This window comes from Lactuca serriola, chromosome 6 (genome assembly GCF_051521515.1).
Source record: "Lactuca serriola cultivar US96UC23 chromosome 6, Lser_US96UC23_V15, whole genome shotgun sequence".
In the NCBI taxonomy this organism is placed as follows: Eukaryota; Viridiplantae; Streptophyta; class Magnoliopsida; order Asterales; family Asteraceae; genus Lactuca; species Lactuca serriola.
This window is the reverse complement of record NC_136413.1, coordinates 47250649-47264702: the sequence shown is the minus strand read 5'-3', so window position 1 is coordinate 47264702 and position 14054 is coordinate 47250649. Positions and strand designations below refer to the sequence as shown.

At 39.0% G+C, this 14054-nt stretch overlaps 1 protein-coding gene across 1 annotated transcript; it reads right to left on the bottom strand.

Annotated features, from left to right (window-relative positions):
* Nucleotides 1–306: 306 nt before the first annotated feature.
* On the bottom strand, nucleotides 307–2730 carry LOC145059293 (myosin-binding protein 7-like). Its single transcript, XM_079007147.1, has 4 exons — nucleotides 2609–2730; nucleotides 978–2516; nucleotides 835–881; nucleotides 307–749 (listed from the first exon to the last, which is right to left on the bottom strand). Exons 2-4 carry the CDS (start codon nucleotides 2313–2315, stop codon nucleotides 647–649), a joined length of 1488 nt encoding a protein of 495 aa, XP_078863273.1. The 5' UTR covers nucleotides 2316–2516; nucleotides 2609–2730; the 3' UTR covers nucleotides 307–646.
* Between the last annotated feature and the right edge of the window lie 11324 nt (nucleotides 2731–14054).

The following is a 14054-nucleotide window of genomic DNA, read 5'->3' as shown; positions in this document are numbered from 1 at the left end:
TTGTTTGGTGCGGTTCCAAGTGATTGTTTATGCTTTTAGGTATGATGTCTGTAATGCCGTTTATTAGTGCAATAATACGAGGTTACAATATTTCTGTTTGATGGATTTATTTGTTAGATTATTGCCATTTCATCATATGTTTGGATTGTATTAGACATTCTTATCTTCATATTTCCACATCCTATGTGTTCCGTTTCGGTTGTTGGGTTTGGGACCTAAGGGTAGGGTTTCCCCAAACACCTCCATCATATAACTTCAATTTTAATCCATATGTATGACTCTTGAACATTAAAGCATGGTAAGTATAGCATATCATTTGCATCATACAAAAACAAATAAAGTTTTAATAATATACAGTTAGCGGATTGCCACATTACATTTCTTTTTCGCATTTGAGCTAAATTCCAAAACCTTTCTAGTCGACCAGACCTACATCCTCATTGTCATTCACATTCTTTCTTCATTCGCTAATCAACCAGAAAACCAGTTTAAGGAGAAAAAAAACACAACCCGATTACACAACAAGAATGAATCCCATAAACAAAATGATGATGAGAAAAAAACAAGAAACAATGTTTTTGATGTAGAAATCCACCAAGTATCAAAAGTTCATTACAAGTGTACACTTTGACACATTTCGATATATTCAAAGTTGTGTTCTTGAAAGACACCTCCATTGTCCCACCTGTGGCCCCTTATCCAAAAGCACTAGCATCCCTGCATTCTTCGCACTCATACCAAAAATATACCTAAACACAATACCAAAAAAAAGAAAAAAACATTCTTTAATCAAAAAGATTCAAAACCAAAACTAAAATTCATAAATTTACTTACTTGGTTTCACGTGATCTTCCTCTCCACAAAACAATCGATGTAACCCACTATCATAGATCACAAGATCAATGGAGTTAAGTTGGAATTAATCCCAAAGAAAAAGTGAAGAAAGATTGATACAAAAATGTTTCTGAAATAATTACCTTGAATACTGAGTCGACATAAAGATTCCCAAGAACAGATCGTTTGTAAGCCGGAATCCTGCCGGCCGGCGACATATCTTTACACAAATTCTGAGCGATTTCTTTAAGTAATACAAGTTGTGCTTTATCAGTTCGCATATTTATAATCGCTTGCCTCATGGATTCCCTATCGGCTTCTAATGCATGTAGTCTCGCATAGAGCTTCATCACCTCTGGATCTTGTACATCAGCATGACACGTGGACTCCTTCACGACACTCATGTAATCATCATTACATGTTCCCATATTATTACCCTTCTGATAATGAATAGAATCAACAGTGTATATCCTATCACTCATTTCACTTCCATATTCGGAAACACTATCAACTTTCTTGTTGTAATCTTGTTGTGTCTGGTTTTGGTTCATCATATGATCATGTCGTTCTTCTTTGATGGTTGCATAAAACGAACCAGAACTATCTAAAGAAAATCGAGTAGAAAGTTTTGGTTTTCTTGGAGAATGACCCACGATTACTTTATCGAGTACTGGTTGTTCTAATTGATTGATTCGTTGTTCTATGTCTTTTAACGAACGTGGGGTTTCACCAAATGCGTATTTGTCTATATCGATTGCTTCTTTTTCAGATTCTTGATAAACATGGTGTTCATGTACATATTCATGTTGATCATGTTGGTGTTCTTCGTGTTCATGTTCATTCGAGTTGCATTTGAGAGGAGGGTATTCAAATGGAAGGAAATCGAATTGGTTTTCCGAATGTGCTGCGATGCTGTTACTGCTTGTAATGACGTATTTTTCTCCTTCTGCTTCAGATTCAGTAAGACCATAACTCATCATTCTATATTTATACGCCTGAACTTCACATGTTAACGATTGGATTGTTTGTTCTCGTTTATACAACAAATCTTCCAACACTGCGATTTCATGTTGATCGTGACTCGTTTTCTGTTCAGAAAACCGTTTGAATTGCCGCGCCTCCATTTCAATTTCAGCTTTTTCACGTTGCAATCTCAAGATCATTGACATGGCTTCGTTCGCAGCTGAAGAAGCTGCATTACGTTCTTCTTCAAGCTCAACGGAAAGATCACGGATGGATTTTTGTTGATTGTTAACCATTTCTCGTAACGCACCACATTCGTTTTCGATCTCTATATGAGCGACTTGTGGACATAAGATCATGAATTTCTCTCGTTCGACTTCAAGTTCATCGAGCTTTCGTTTCACAGATCGAATCCATGTTCTTGTGCATGATCCGTTAACAGTAGGGCTAGAACAATTGTAACCACATTCACATGATTTTTTGAGCATTTTTTTCAAAGGTTGGATGTCCGATTCCATGATGATCGGAGCAAATGTGCATCAAAAGTCAGTAATCAAAACAAGAGTAAAAACAAAGCCAGCTTATATCAGATTCTCGATGCCACCAAACCCCCCACCCCCCTGAGAAGATATAATCGAAAAGTATGCAAAATTTTCCCTCTTCCTAATTCCCCAGAAAATCATAAATCCTTCGAGATCAAAGAAAACGACTATAGGGCCCTGTAATTTGTCAAATCAATGTAAACAAATTAAGAATCATGATTCAGAAGCATTGATATAAACGATGGATATGGCAGATTAGAATCATGTACCTTGAATGGTTTGGGTGTATAAAACAAGGGCCCAATGGGAGTTCAGGTCATGACTGTTGAAGATTGGAGGTGGAATTTCCTCAAGAGAAATGGGAAATTCCATGGAACCAAATATGTAAAAGATGAAGGGGAATGAAGGGTGGATCAAATTTTCCGGTGGGAATTGTGGTGGAAAGAGAGGGAAAAGAGGAAGAGGTTGGGAGATTTGAAGCCCTGAACGTCCAATTTTTAAGGAGTATTTTCTTGGGAAACAAGAACAATATTTTAGTTTTAAATGTCAAGATGGTGTAAAAAATAAAATCATGTTCCTATCGATATGTTTTGTTTTTTTTTTTAAATAAAGAAATATTATAAAAACTAAAAGTGCAATATTTAGTAAAGAAATATTATAAAAGTGCAATATTTAGCAAACAATGATAGCGAGACGGTATGTTGGAAACCGATTTTTTGTTTTTTTTGCTAGACTAGGTTGAAAATGTTTTATTATACACCAGATGTGTGTCCGCGTAAAACAACGGTGATAAATATGTTTTTAGATGAATAATTTTCTTACGGGAAAATATTTATTAAATTTTGTTATTAGTTATTATGTAATAAGAAAAATTACCACTTTTAATTAAAATATTTATGTTTACAACTTGTATTTATATTGTATGTTTATACATTTGATGTAAATTAATTATTATCGTCATTTAGTTTAAGAAATGTAAATTAACTTATATTGATGGATTTAATATTTTAAAATTGTTATTTTGCTCCAAATTAATTTTTTAATAATCTTCCTTAATTCAAGTCTTTAAAGTTTTGGCAAGTATTAATGGTTTTGTTATGCATAATTGATTTGTACAAAAAGTTTTGTATCTTGTACTTCTTAAAATTCAAGATATGACTAATATACTTTATATATATATATATATATATATATATATATATATATATATATATATATTAACATTCTTCATCCTTAGCCACAGTAAATTTGCTAAGGGGATGGGAAAAATGGTCCTTTAACTATACCTTTTGTTGCAGTTTGGGATTGGTTTTTCTATACAAGTATTTTATGTCATTAGTTGCTTTCAAGTCTCTTCTCTTATTCATCGACTCTATCCATCGCCATCGACTTTATTGTCTTCGTGTTCCCTTATGAACAATGCTTCACCCGGGGTGCTGTTCATCGGGTTACCACAAATGTTAACTCCATCGCTTGGGTCATCGATTCACCGCCTCAAACACAACTTTAATCCTCTTCTACATTCTTTCTAATCGCTCACTTCCACTGCTTTCCACAAGATCGACACTTTCATATCTCTACAATTTCTCCACAGCCACCGCAAACCTCATGAACGATCACCGCCTCTCTCATCCACTATCTTCACGATTTTTATTATCTCCTCTCATGGAAGCGTTACGCCGTTCTTGAAGGCCAGATAGCCCACTCCGTCTGTCACCGGTAGAGGGGAAGTCAATGAACCGTCGTCGCCGCACGAGGCAACGTTTTTTACTGTCCCACCGCCCCTGTGACTTCTCTTTGAAGTCGATGGCCACCGCCTACATTACTAAAACACTTCAGGTAAGTCAATCCACTACTAGAAAAACAGCCTTTTACGACGTGCGATGCGTTTCATAAAACACTCATACGACGCGCAAATGCGTGTCAAGGAAGGCCCTGTCATAACGAGAGACGGCACGCTTTTGCGCGTCGTCTATAGACGACGTGCATTTACGACGCTCATTTATGACACACGACGCACAATGCGTATCAAGGAAGCCCCTGTCATAAAGGAAGACGACACGCATTTGCGTGTCGTAAGTGTACGACACACGTTTAGGACACACATTACGTATCATTAAGGGAAAATAACATATATAACCCACAAAATTTTTAGGATTTACTCATTCAGTCCCTAATATTATTTCTTCGTCTTTTAAAGGAACAAAGTTGGTTGTGTCGGGTGTAAAACGTCCTTTTTAAGAAAACAAAGGGGTAACCCGGTTACCGGCTCACGTATTTTTACATTTTAACAATTAAAAATGATAAGAGGGGCCACAACTCTCTCTCTCCGTACTGTCGATATACTCCCGACTGTCAAAGATTCCATATATCACTCTTCAAATCCCTAAATTCATTCCGCTGGTTGTTCTTGATTTACCATTTGATTCCAATAGCTAAAGTCCTTGATTTTGTTTCACTTCTGTAATGATTTTTTAATTCCATTTGGTCAAGAATCCGATTATTTTATGGGTTGTGTGGGTTCCAAGCTTGATGATTCGATGGCGGTGGCCTTGTGTCGGAAAAGATGTCAGTTTATTGATGAAGCAATTAATCGACAATATGCTCTCGTTGAAGCCCATATAGCCTACTTTTATTGCCTAAAATCCGTAGGTGATTCGCTCCATCGTTTTTTTGATCTGCAGTACACCGCCGCAGGCGATGACGATGGACGTTCATCTCCGATGCTCAACCTTCCTGATCAAAGGAAGGGTGATTCTTCTGGACTTTCGGCTCCAACTGTTACCTCAGCTCTGGCGGTTGCGCAGCGTCATTCACATTCGATTTTTTGTTCGTCTCATCTTCATTTCCATACAGATTCGGATGATGATTCCTGCGACGAAGACGAATCTCTTCATTTACACTCTGAGAACGGTGGTTCACTGCCTTTACATCAACAGCAGTACGAGTATTTCACATGTTGCGCATTCCTTAATTAGATTCAGCTATGGCAAAATCCATTGATGTTGTTCTCTTTCATCTTAATCTCAACAAACGAACAATGGTGGTAACTGAAGATTGTTGGCGGTAGCAGCAACAAACGGTGGTGGAAGGGCAGTCGATGGTGGTGTGCGACAAGGGGCTGCTCTGGCGGCCTTCTGCTACTTCGTTTCTTCTTGAATTCAACGGGAAAATGAGTGGGGGAAAGGAGGGACTTGGTGGTGGTCGGAATTTCACAGCATTCGCGGTGATGTGCGTTTGATGGTGTTGGGTGGTGGCTGGAAAGTGGTGTTGGGTCGTATCCGGTGGTCACAACAACTGAAACGGTGGTGGTGATTGATTTTCTGAACAGATGACGGAAATAAGGGGCTTTTGGTTGACAACTGACCAATGGTGGTGGTTCACGGTGGGTCTGCAGTGGTCTATGACGTAGTTGTGGTGGTGCAGTGGTGTTGGGGTTGCTGTGTGGTCATGAGAGAAAAGGAGAAGATGAAGCTCCTTCTTCCTTGTTGCAGCAAGTTTAGAGAAAGAGAGAGGGGTGGGGCCCAAGTTTGATATATCTATTATCGAAACCGGCTACACCAAGTAAATAATCTAAAAGAACAGGTTACCTATAATTTAGTTCCCTTATAAAGCCATAAAAAATTTTAATGACTAAAAGGATAAACCCTAAAAAGTTTGTGGGTTATATATGTCATTTTCCCTATCATTAAAGCCCCTGTCATAAATGAAGATGACACGTATTTGCGTGTCATAAATTTCGGCAACCACTTACGATATACATTTACAACACGTCTTTACGATACTCATTTACACATAATACAAAAATATGTAAGCAAATATATACCAAAATAATCAATTTCATCCATAAGATCATGTCAAAAAATTGTAATACATTGGTATTAAGGGGATCCGATTGTACATTGTTACTAAGAGGTTTTCCCTAACTATATATCCTAATACTACATTGCTATTAAGGAACACCTTCTTGTTTCTAAAACAAATTAACTCATGTGGACCTAGGCTAGACCTTCTTTGATATATGTCCGGTAAACTTCACTTGCATTTTGAAGTTGAGAAAATATGTCAACCTGTCATGTGTCAATAACAAACAACAATAATTACACCACCTTAACAACCAAACCAAACCAAACCAAACCAAACCAAACCAAACATTTGGATTTTACAAAAACTAAAATGACGGATCAAACCAAACCTGTGGGTACAATTGCGTTATACGATATAGTTCGTATAGACCGATATTGCATGTTTGCTTGTCTCTAATTTTCTTGAATATCACAGAAAGTTCTTGCTACCATGCCAACACAACATACACAAAAATACAAATATGAATTTATTTACAAGAAAAAAAAATTGTCTTATACAATTGTATTTTCATTTTACTTATCTTACATAATTCTACTCTCAGTTTTATTCCTAGTTATACTTTGAAAAATCTTCCCAAACATATTTAAAAGATCTAGAAGATGCACCCATCAAGCTGAAGTCAAAAGTCTTTGCCACCTTTATATATTCATATGCATACACAAGAAAAGAAGAACATGAAGTTCAAGTCTCTACAATAAATCCAGTTATGAACATTTACCTTAGCTGCTAAGCGAGAAATGAGTTTGTCAGCATCTTTGGGCAAATTTTTTAAGTACAACCTGTAATAGGAAGAAATGAAAGTTAGAACGTGAGTATAAACAAATCAATGAAAGTACATGCTATTTATCACATCCTTGTTTCTTATTTATCACAATTACACAAACATGATACCTTCAAGTCGCTCTTTCCATGCAGTTCCCTTCAACTTAGCAGTGTATACTTGAATGAGAGATCCTATTCTGCTTTTTATCTCTTCAAGGTTCATCTCAGATGGCTGCACTACAGCAAGCAACAAGCAAGCCATGGTATTTACTATTTAATTAAGACAAAGACATGATGGCTGTATACAACTATACATATACATGTATATAACTCACCTCAACATCTTCAGGTTCAACATCTTTTTTGGTTTGAGCTGGTCCATCTGCTTTCTTGCCACCACCCGTCGTTGCAGAAGCCACCTTTTTAGCAGCAGACTTAAAAGCAAAATAAACAAATATATAAAAAATAATATCAATATCGAGAAAGCTAATAAATATTTCAAGTGACAAAATATATAAATGAGACTCACAGCAGCTGCAACGGGTTTCTTCCCACTAAACATACTTGCTGCTGACCTTCTACCAAATTCCTCTCGAACAAATGCAATATCTGGCCCAAATCTACCAATATATGTAACCCCGCAATTTAAAAAAACTCATTATTATACATAAACCCATTAAGACATTCAAGATGGAGACTTTACTGCTTATGGGACCCTTTTAGCTCTAAGGGTGGCAACCCTAAGCTCAAACACGAGATTTCATCAAAAGATCCGTTCTTTGGACCAAAAGAATCCATAAACTCCTCCTAATAGAGATCTAAGAGAACAATCATCAAGCTCAAAACTTTATACCTTAAAAGGGTCTGGAAAGAGGCAAAAGTCCCAGATCTACAACTTCACCTTTGATCTACCACCTTGCGTTGCTCCTTTCTTGCTTGGAAAATGGTTTTACAACACTAAAATGCTCACTAATGGCCACCAAAGCTTCAAGAACACTCAAGGGAGGATTAGGGTTTCGTGGTGGCTGCCCAAGGGTGAAATGGACGCTGACAATTAAGGATTATCATTCCTTTTATAGTGGCATACGGGTTTCTAGACTTTGGACGTACGCTGGGCATACCTCCTGTACGCTGGGCGTATGCCTAAAGCACCCGCGATCCTTCTCCTTTATACACTGGGCATGACACAGCTTATGCTGGGCATACCCAGCCATACATGTGCATGCCTCCCTTGCATGCATGGGACTTACTTGCTAAATATTTCCATCAGGGACTAATATTTCCAAAAACTTCCAATTGTCATAACTTCTTTATTCCATGTACATTTCCGACGAACTTTATATCTGTGACATTCCCATTTTCACGGCCACAAAAGACCGATTTGTTTATGCTTTGTTTTATAAAATCAGAGTAATCTTTTAAAGAAAACGGTTGCGGAATTTGTTCCCAAAACAAGATATGATAATAACTTATCAAAACATTTCTCAAAGAGAATGTATTTTCATTTAATAATTAAACCTTGGGATGTCATGTTCCGATACAGACATATAAGCATAAACAGAACTTACATTCAATTACACTAATGATTTACATCTCCTTTAATCTCTCAGTACAAAGCAACTTCGTATCGATACCTGTGATACAATTAAACTGAGTGGGTCAGGCTTGGGAGCCTGGTGAGCATATAGGGTTTTCAACCCATAATAATATAATTATTATATTCAATCATCAAACAATCAACCCAACTACCCATCCCCGTTATCTCCATTTATTTCTTAAGTACCTTCCCTAAGGAATTATCCTAAGGGTCATCTCCTACATCGTATTTACCTCTCATCTCCTTACATCACATTTCCTTGTATGTTTGTTCCTAAGGACTTTTTCCTAAGGATCATCGCATGAATACGTAGTCACAATATCGCCTGGACTAGTAAGTCATAATAAGGGTTAGACTATCATCGCATGAATACATAGCCACAACATCGCCTGGACTCGTAATTCATAGTAAGGGTTAGAGTATCATCGCATGAATACGTAGCCACAACATCGCCTCGACTCGTAATTCATCACCTACAGGTTATGAGCCTGCTGGTGTTTCCACGGGGTCATCTAGAATAGTCCGTGGTCGCCATCTATACTCTGGTAGATGACTACATCGCCAAATTTCCACATCGCCGGTCAAGGTTATGGTATCTCCTCTCATCTCACATCACCTATTTATCATCACCTAATTATCATCACCTTTCTATCATCACCTATTTCTCATCACCTAATTATCATCACCTGTTTCTCATCACCTAATTATCATCACCATTATATCGTCACCTTTCTCTTATCACATTCGTTCAACACACATCAACTATTTCATCTACCCATGTTCTACCCAACATATTTGTAGATATAAATTACATATATAGTTTAAATCATTTAACACCCATATAAAAACATCAATTCCAAGCCCATCTCATATAGACAATTAATATATAACACATAGCACGTATTTCATAGCTAATGCTTTATATTTATGTGTTTAGAAGAGAGTAACCACACACTCACACATGTAAACCACAATATATATACACATAACACGTATTTCGTATAAAATACTTCATAATTATGCGTTAGAAGAAAGTAACTACACACTCACTTGATCAGAAGATGATCGGACAACACTACGGCTTGTAGAAGTAGTATTCTTCGGTAGATCTTGAAGATCTTCACAAAAACCGGACTCCTCGCGGGCAGAGCTTCGGCTCGGGAATTGCACTTCTCGGGATCTTCGGGGCCTCGGGACTTGCTTCGGGGCTCGGGAATGATACCGGGACTTCGGGATAATTCTTGCACGAAAAACGATGCAAAAACGCGAGAGAAAGAAGAGAAATGAGCAATTGAATCGGCTGCACTCGACTCCCTTTTATAGGGGGCTGAAGCCCGATTTACGCAGGGTGTAAATTTCATTACGCAGGGCGTAACGATGATAAGGTCGCTGACTCCCCCCATGGATAATATCGGCCAATATATATATATAAATAAATATCGAAAATATTTAATAAAGTTCAAAAATTCATATCTTCCTCATACGAACTCCGTTTTCGACGTTCTTTCTATCCACGCGTAGGTGAGACTACGATCTACAACTTTCGTTTAGAATCCGTCGGCTAATTTTGATTTATTTTTTATTATTTATTTTTAGTAGGCCGGAATAGGAAAATTCCGTTATAAAATCGTAACTTCTTCATCCGGCGTCCGTTTTCGCCTATCTTTTTATCGTTTTACTACAATTAATGAGATCTTCAATTCTCATTTAGATTGTTTCGGCTAAAAACCGCTCGGTCTCAAATCGAGTATTCGGGCTACATACCGCTGAGTCGAAACTTCGAAAAATCATAACTTCCTCATACGAAGTCAGATTTGGGCGTTCTTTTTATGCACGCTCATGGTTTAACGGACTCTACGACTTTCATTTATATTGCTAAGGCTAAATATCACTCTAACGTAGATTCACTTTTTACGTCGCGCTGTGTCGTGCCGGTTCTGTCGCGAAACTTCGACAGGTCATAACTTCTTCGTTATAACTCGGATTTCGGCGTTCTTTATATGTACGGAATCCTTGTAACATATACTAAAACTTAGTTAAGATTATTCATTCTAAATAATCTTTTATCAAAAAGTCATTTTTGACGCTTATCGTCTCTAAATTGACTAGCCCGAATCTACGGGCGTTACAATTATCTCCCCCTTAGGATGATTACGTCCCGGAATTATTAACGAAATAGGATTCGTATACTGACTCCATAAGTTATCTCTCCATCCTAAGTAATAACCTTGATGCTCAATCCTGCATCTACTCTTCGTACTATGTTGGACTTTCAATCGAAATCTTAAAGTTACAAAAATAAATCCTTATCGTGGACTCCTTCTTCTTCTTAGGGTAAATACATTCATTTATCTATTTTAACTAACCGATGGGTCGAGTCCCGATGACCTTTCATCGTAGTCGGACTCAATTTAATATGACCACTAGGGTCGGAATAACCATCATCCCACTAGCCATTACCGAAACAGGGTAATGACAAACTTGAATAAAACGAAATCAATTACTAGATTCTTGGTAACCTTGCAACTTTCCCTGATCCAAGTGCGAGTCCTATGCTTCCGGTAGTATAGATCTCTACTACCATTCACACCTACTCATACTCGTCCCAAGTATTGTCTCGCAGTTAACCAAGTCACCATACATAAATGATATACTCATTCAACACACCAGATAACAAAACCAGGGTTTATATTAATTCTTGAAACTATTACACAAAAGTTCAAGTTCACCCTATACTATGCCTCTAATAGGCTACATCATAAGTTACTATTCACACTGTTACTTCATAACTTGATCGTTGGATATAAAATCCTCATCCTTGATTCGCTTCGTCGAGGATCATGTGGAATGCCCTTGGCTGTGGCGGTACATTTTTCTTTGCAGCTTTGTCCTTCTTTGGGCAGTCTTTAGAAATATACCCTTCTTCGTTACACCTATAGCACACCTTCTTGATGGGTGCACACTTGTTGGCGTAGTACCCTGTCTTCCCACATTTGTAGCAAGTCATCTCCTCGCTACATTTCCCGAAGTGTTTCTTCTTACACTTCTCACACCACTTAGCTTCATCTCTTCCCCCGGATTTCGAGAATTTGCTTTCTTTGTCGATTATTGAAGATCCTTCACGCTTCCTTTTCTCTCCAACTTCAGCTCTTTCCAGACCCTTTTCTTTTATTTGGGTCTCAACATTCTTGGCTGCCCAGATGGCGACTTTCAGAGTGGTTGCTTGCTTGACTATCGGACCAAAGTCCGCTGGTAATCCATTGGCAAACTTGTTGACCTTGGAGAGTTCAGTTGGAATTAGGTATGGAATAAGCTTCATATTCTCCGTAAAGCTCGTAGCGTATTCAGTGACGCTCAATTTTCATTTCTTCAGATTCTGGAACTCATTGTTGATTTTCAGAAGATCTTGCTCAGAGCAGTATTGCATTTTCAGTTGCACCAAGAACTCTTCCCAAGACATCTTGCTAGCTTCCCCCTTGGGCATTGAACCAGCCAGTAACTTCCACCAGCTCAGTACTCCAGATTTTAACAGAGGGATTGCAAGAGCGGTCTTTTGTCTGTTGCTACACTCGCAACTTTCAAACATTGTCTCCATCTCGGAGATCCAGTCCATGACTTGCACCGGTGTCGGGCTCCCAGAAAGACATGGTGGTTTGGATGCCATGAAATCCTTATACTTGCATCCACGTCCATCATTGTCTCCATCCTGATTGTTTCGGCGAACTATTGGTGGGTTGGCTTGACCAATGGTCCCACTATAGAAGAGCTAAAAGGTTCCCATAAGCAGTAAAGTCTCCATCTTGAACGTCTTAATGGGTTCAAGCAAGAGATCTAGCCCTCTTTATAGAAGAAGAATGTCTTTTTGGGGGTTTAGGCTTGAGTGGGCCAAGTTAAGTCACAAAGTCAGTGACTTTATGGATTAACACATGGAAAAGGACCAGGATTTGTAATTGTAGCTTCTGAAGTGGAGTATTAAGAACTTAATGAGAAAGGGCTTAGCAGGGGTGGTTACTCTGAGCGTACGTGTAGGTACGCCCAACGTGCTCATCAGTGGCTAGTATGCTTAGTGTACGTGAATGTACGCCTCACGTACTTTGTCAGTGTGGGCCTTGCATTTTGGGCCTCAGTTTGGGCCATGCTTTGGGTTCTTGGGCCATAGTGGGCCATCAGAAGTCAGATAATATGGGCCAAGAATATGTTTGGGCTTAGGATAAGGCCTATTAGAGGGTTTGGGCCCGATTTTGCAAATTGGGCCATTAGTGGGCTTGGGAAGCTTACCTAGTTCTGGGCCTTAGTTTTGGGCCTTAGATATGGACCAAGTTGGACTAGGGGTAGAATGGTCATTTTACCCTAGGAAGGATTATTGTATTGGACTAAGTGGTGTTTGGTATTGGTAGTTTCGGAAGCCAAAGCGTCATCAGTTCGGGAATTTTCCAGTCAGCAGCCAGAGGAGTATCAACAGGGTTCAGCAGTGCGAGGTAAGTCTCCTCACTGTGAATGGGTCTAAGGCCACAATGCCGGCCCATCTAGTTTATGAGTAGGAAGACCTGGGGGTTAACCCTAGGCACTGTATGCTAGTATGTGATTCCGGATCAAGGTCCGATGCCGGGCGGGTGCACGAGGAATGTTTTTATGATAGTTTATAATTGTTGTCTGTGTGATACTCGTATGTGCTTGGTAGGGAGGTGAGTGTGGGCGAGGTCCCGTATCTCACCACTAGCAGAGTATGGATGAGGTTCCGTATCTCATTAGTGGCAGAGAAAGGGCGAGGCCCGAGATAGGAGAGAGGTGAGTGTGTGCGGGGGCTTGTATCTCACTATCAGCAGGAGCATGGACGGGGTTCCATGACTTGTAAGTAGCAGGACAGAGGCTAGGCCCTAGTTAGACGAGGCCTTAGATTTGGAGTATAGTAGAGTATATTAGCTACTTGTTATGTGTTATGTTATATGTTTGTATGCGTTTAGCGGGCGAGGCCCAGAGAAAGGCGGGGCCTAAGAGAAACAAATTTGTATACCGAGCAGCGCTCGATGCCAGGCAGGGCCTGATGCTGGGCGGGACCGATGCTGGAGCTAGTCCGATGCCGGACATGTCTCGATGTAGCGAGCGGGGGCCCAATATGTGGTATGTGGTAGGTTGGGGAACTCACTAAGTTTCATGCTTTTGGTTTTCAGTTTTGGTTTCAGGTACTTCCGGTAGTGGAGGGAAGAGCTCGGGGTGATCGCATGGCACACACACCAAAGGAGTTTTAGCCTGGGATGTGTACTCTAATATAAAAAGAATATGTTTGAGATTATACTCTGATTTGTTATAACATTTCTATTTATGAATGAAATGGTTGATAACTATGGCTTTTACTAATGATTTAAAAATGAAATTTTTGGTCATGATTTTTGGGTCGTTACAAGTTGGTATCAGAGCCTTGGTTTGAGGGATTCGGGCATACTCTCGGGTGTGACTGAACTCAAACTGAGGGCATGGTATGAAAATTT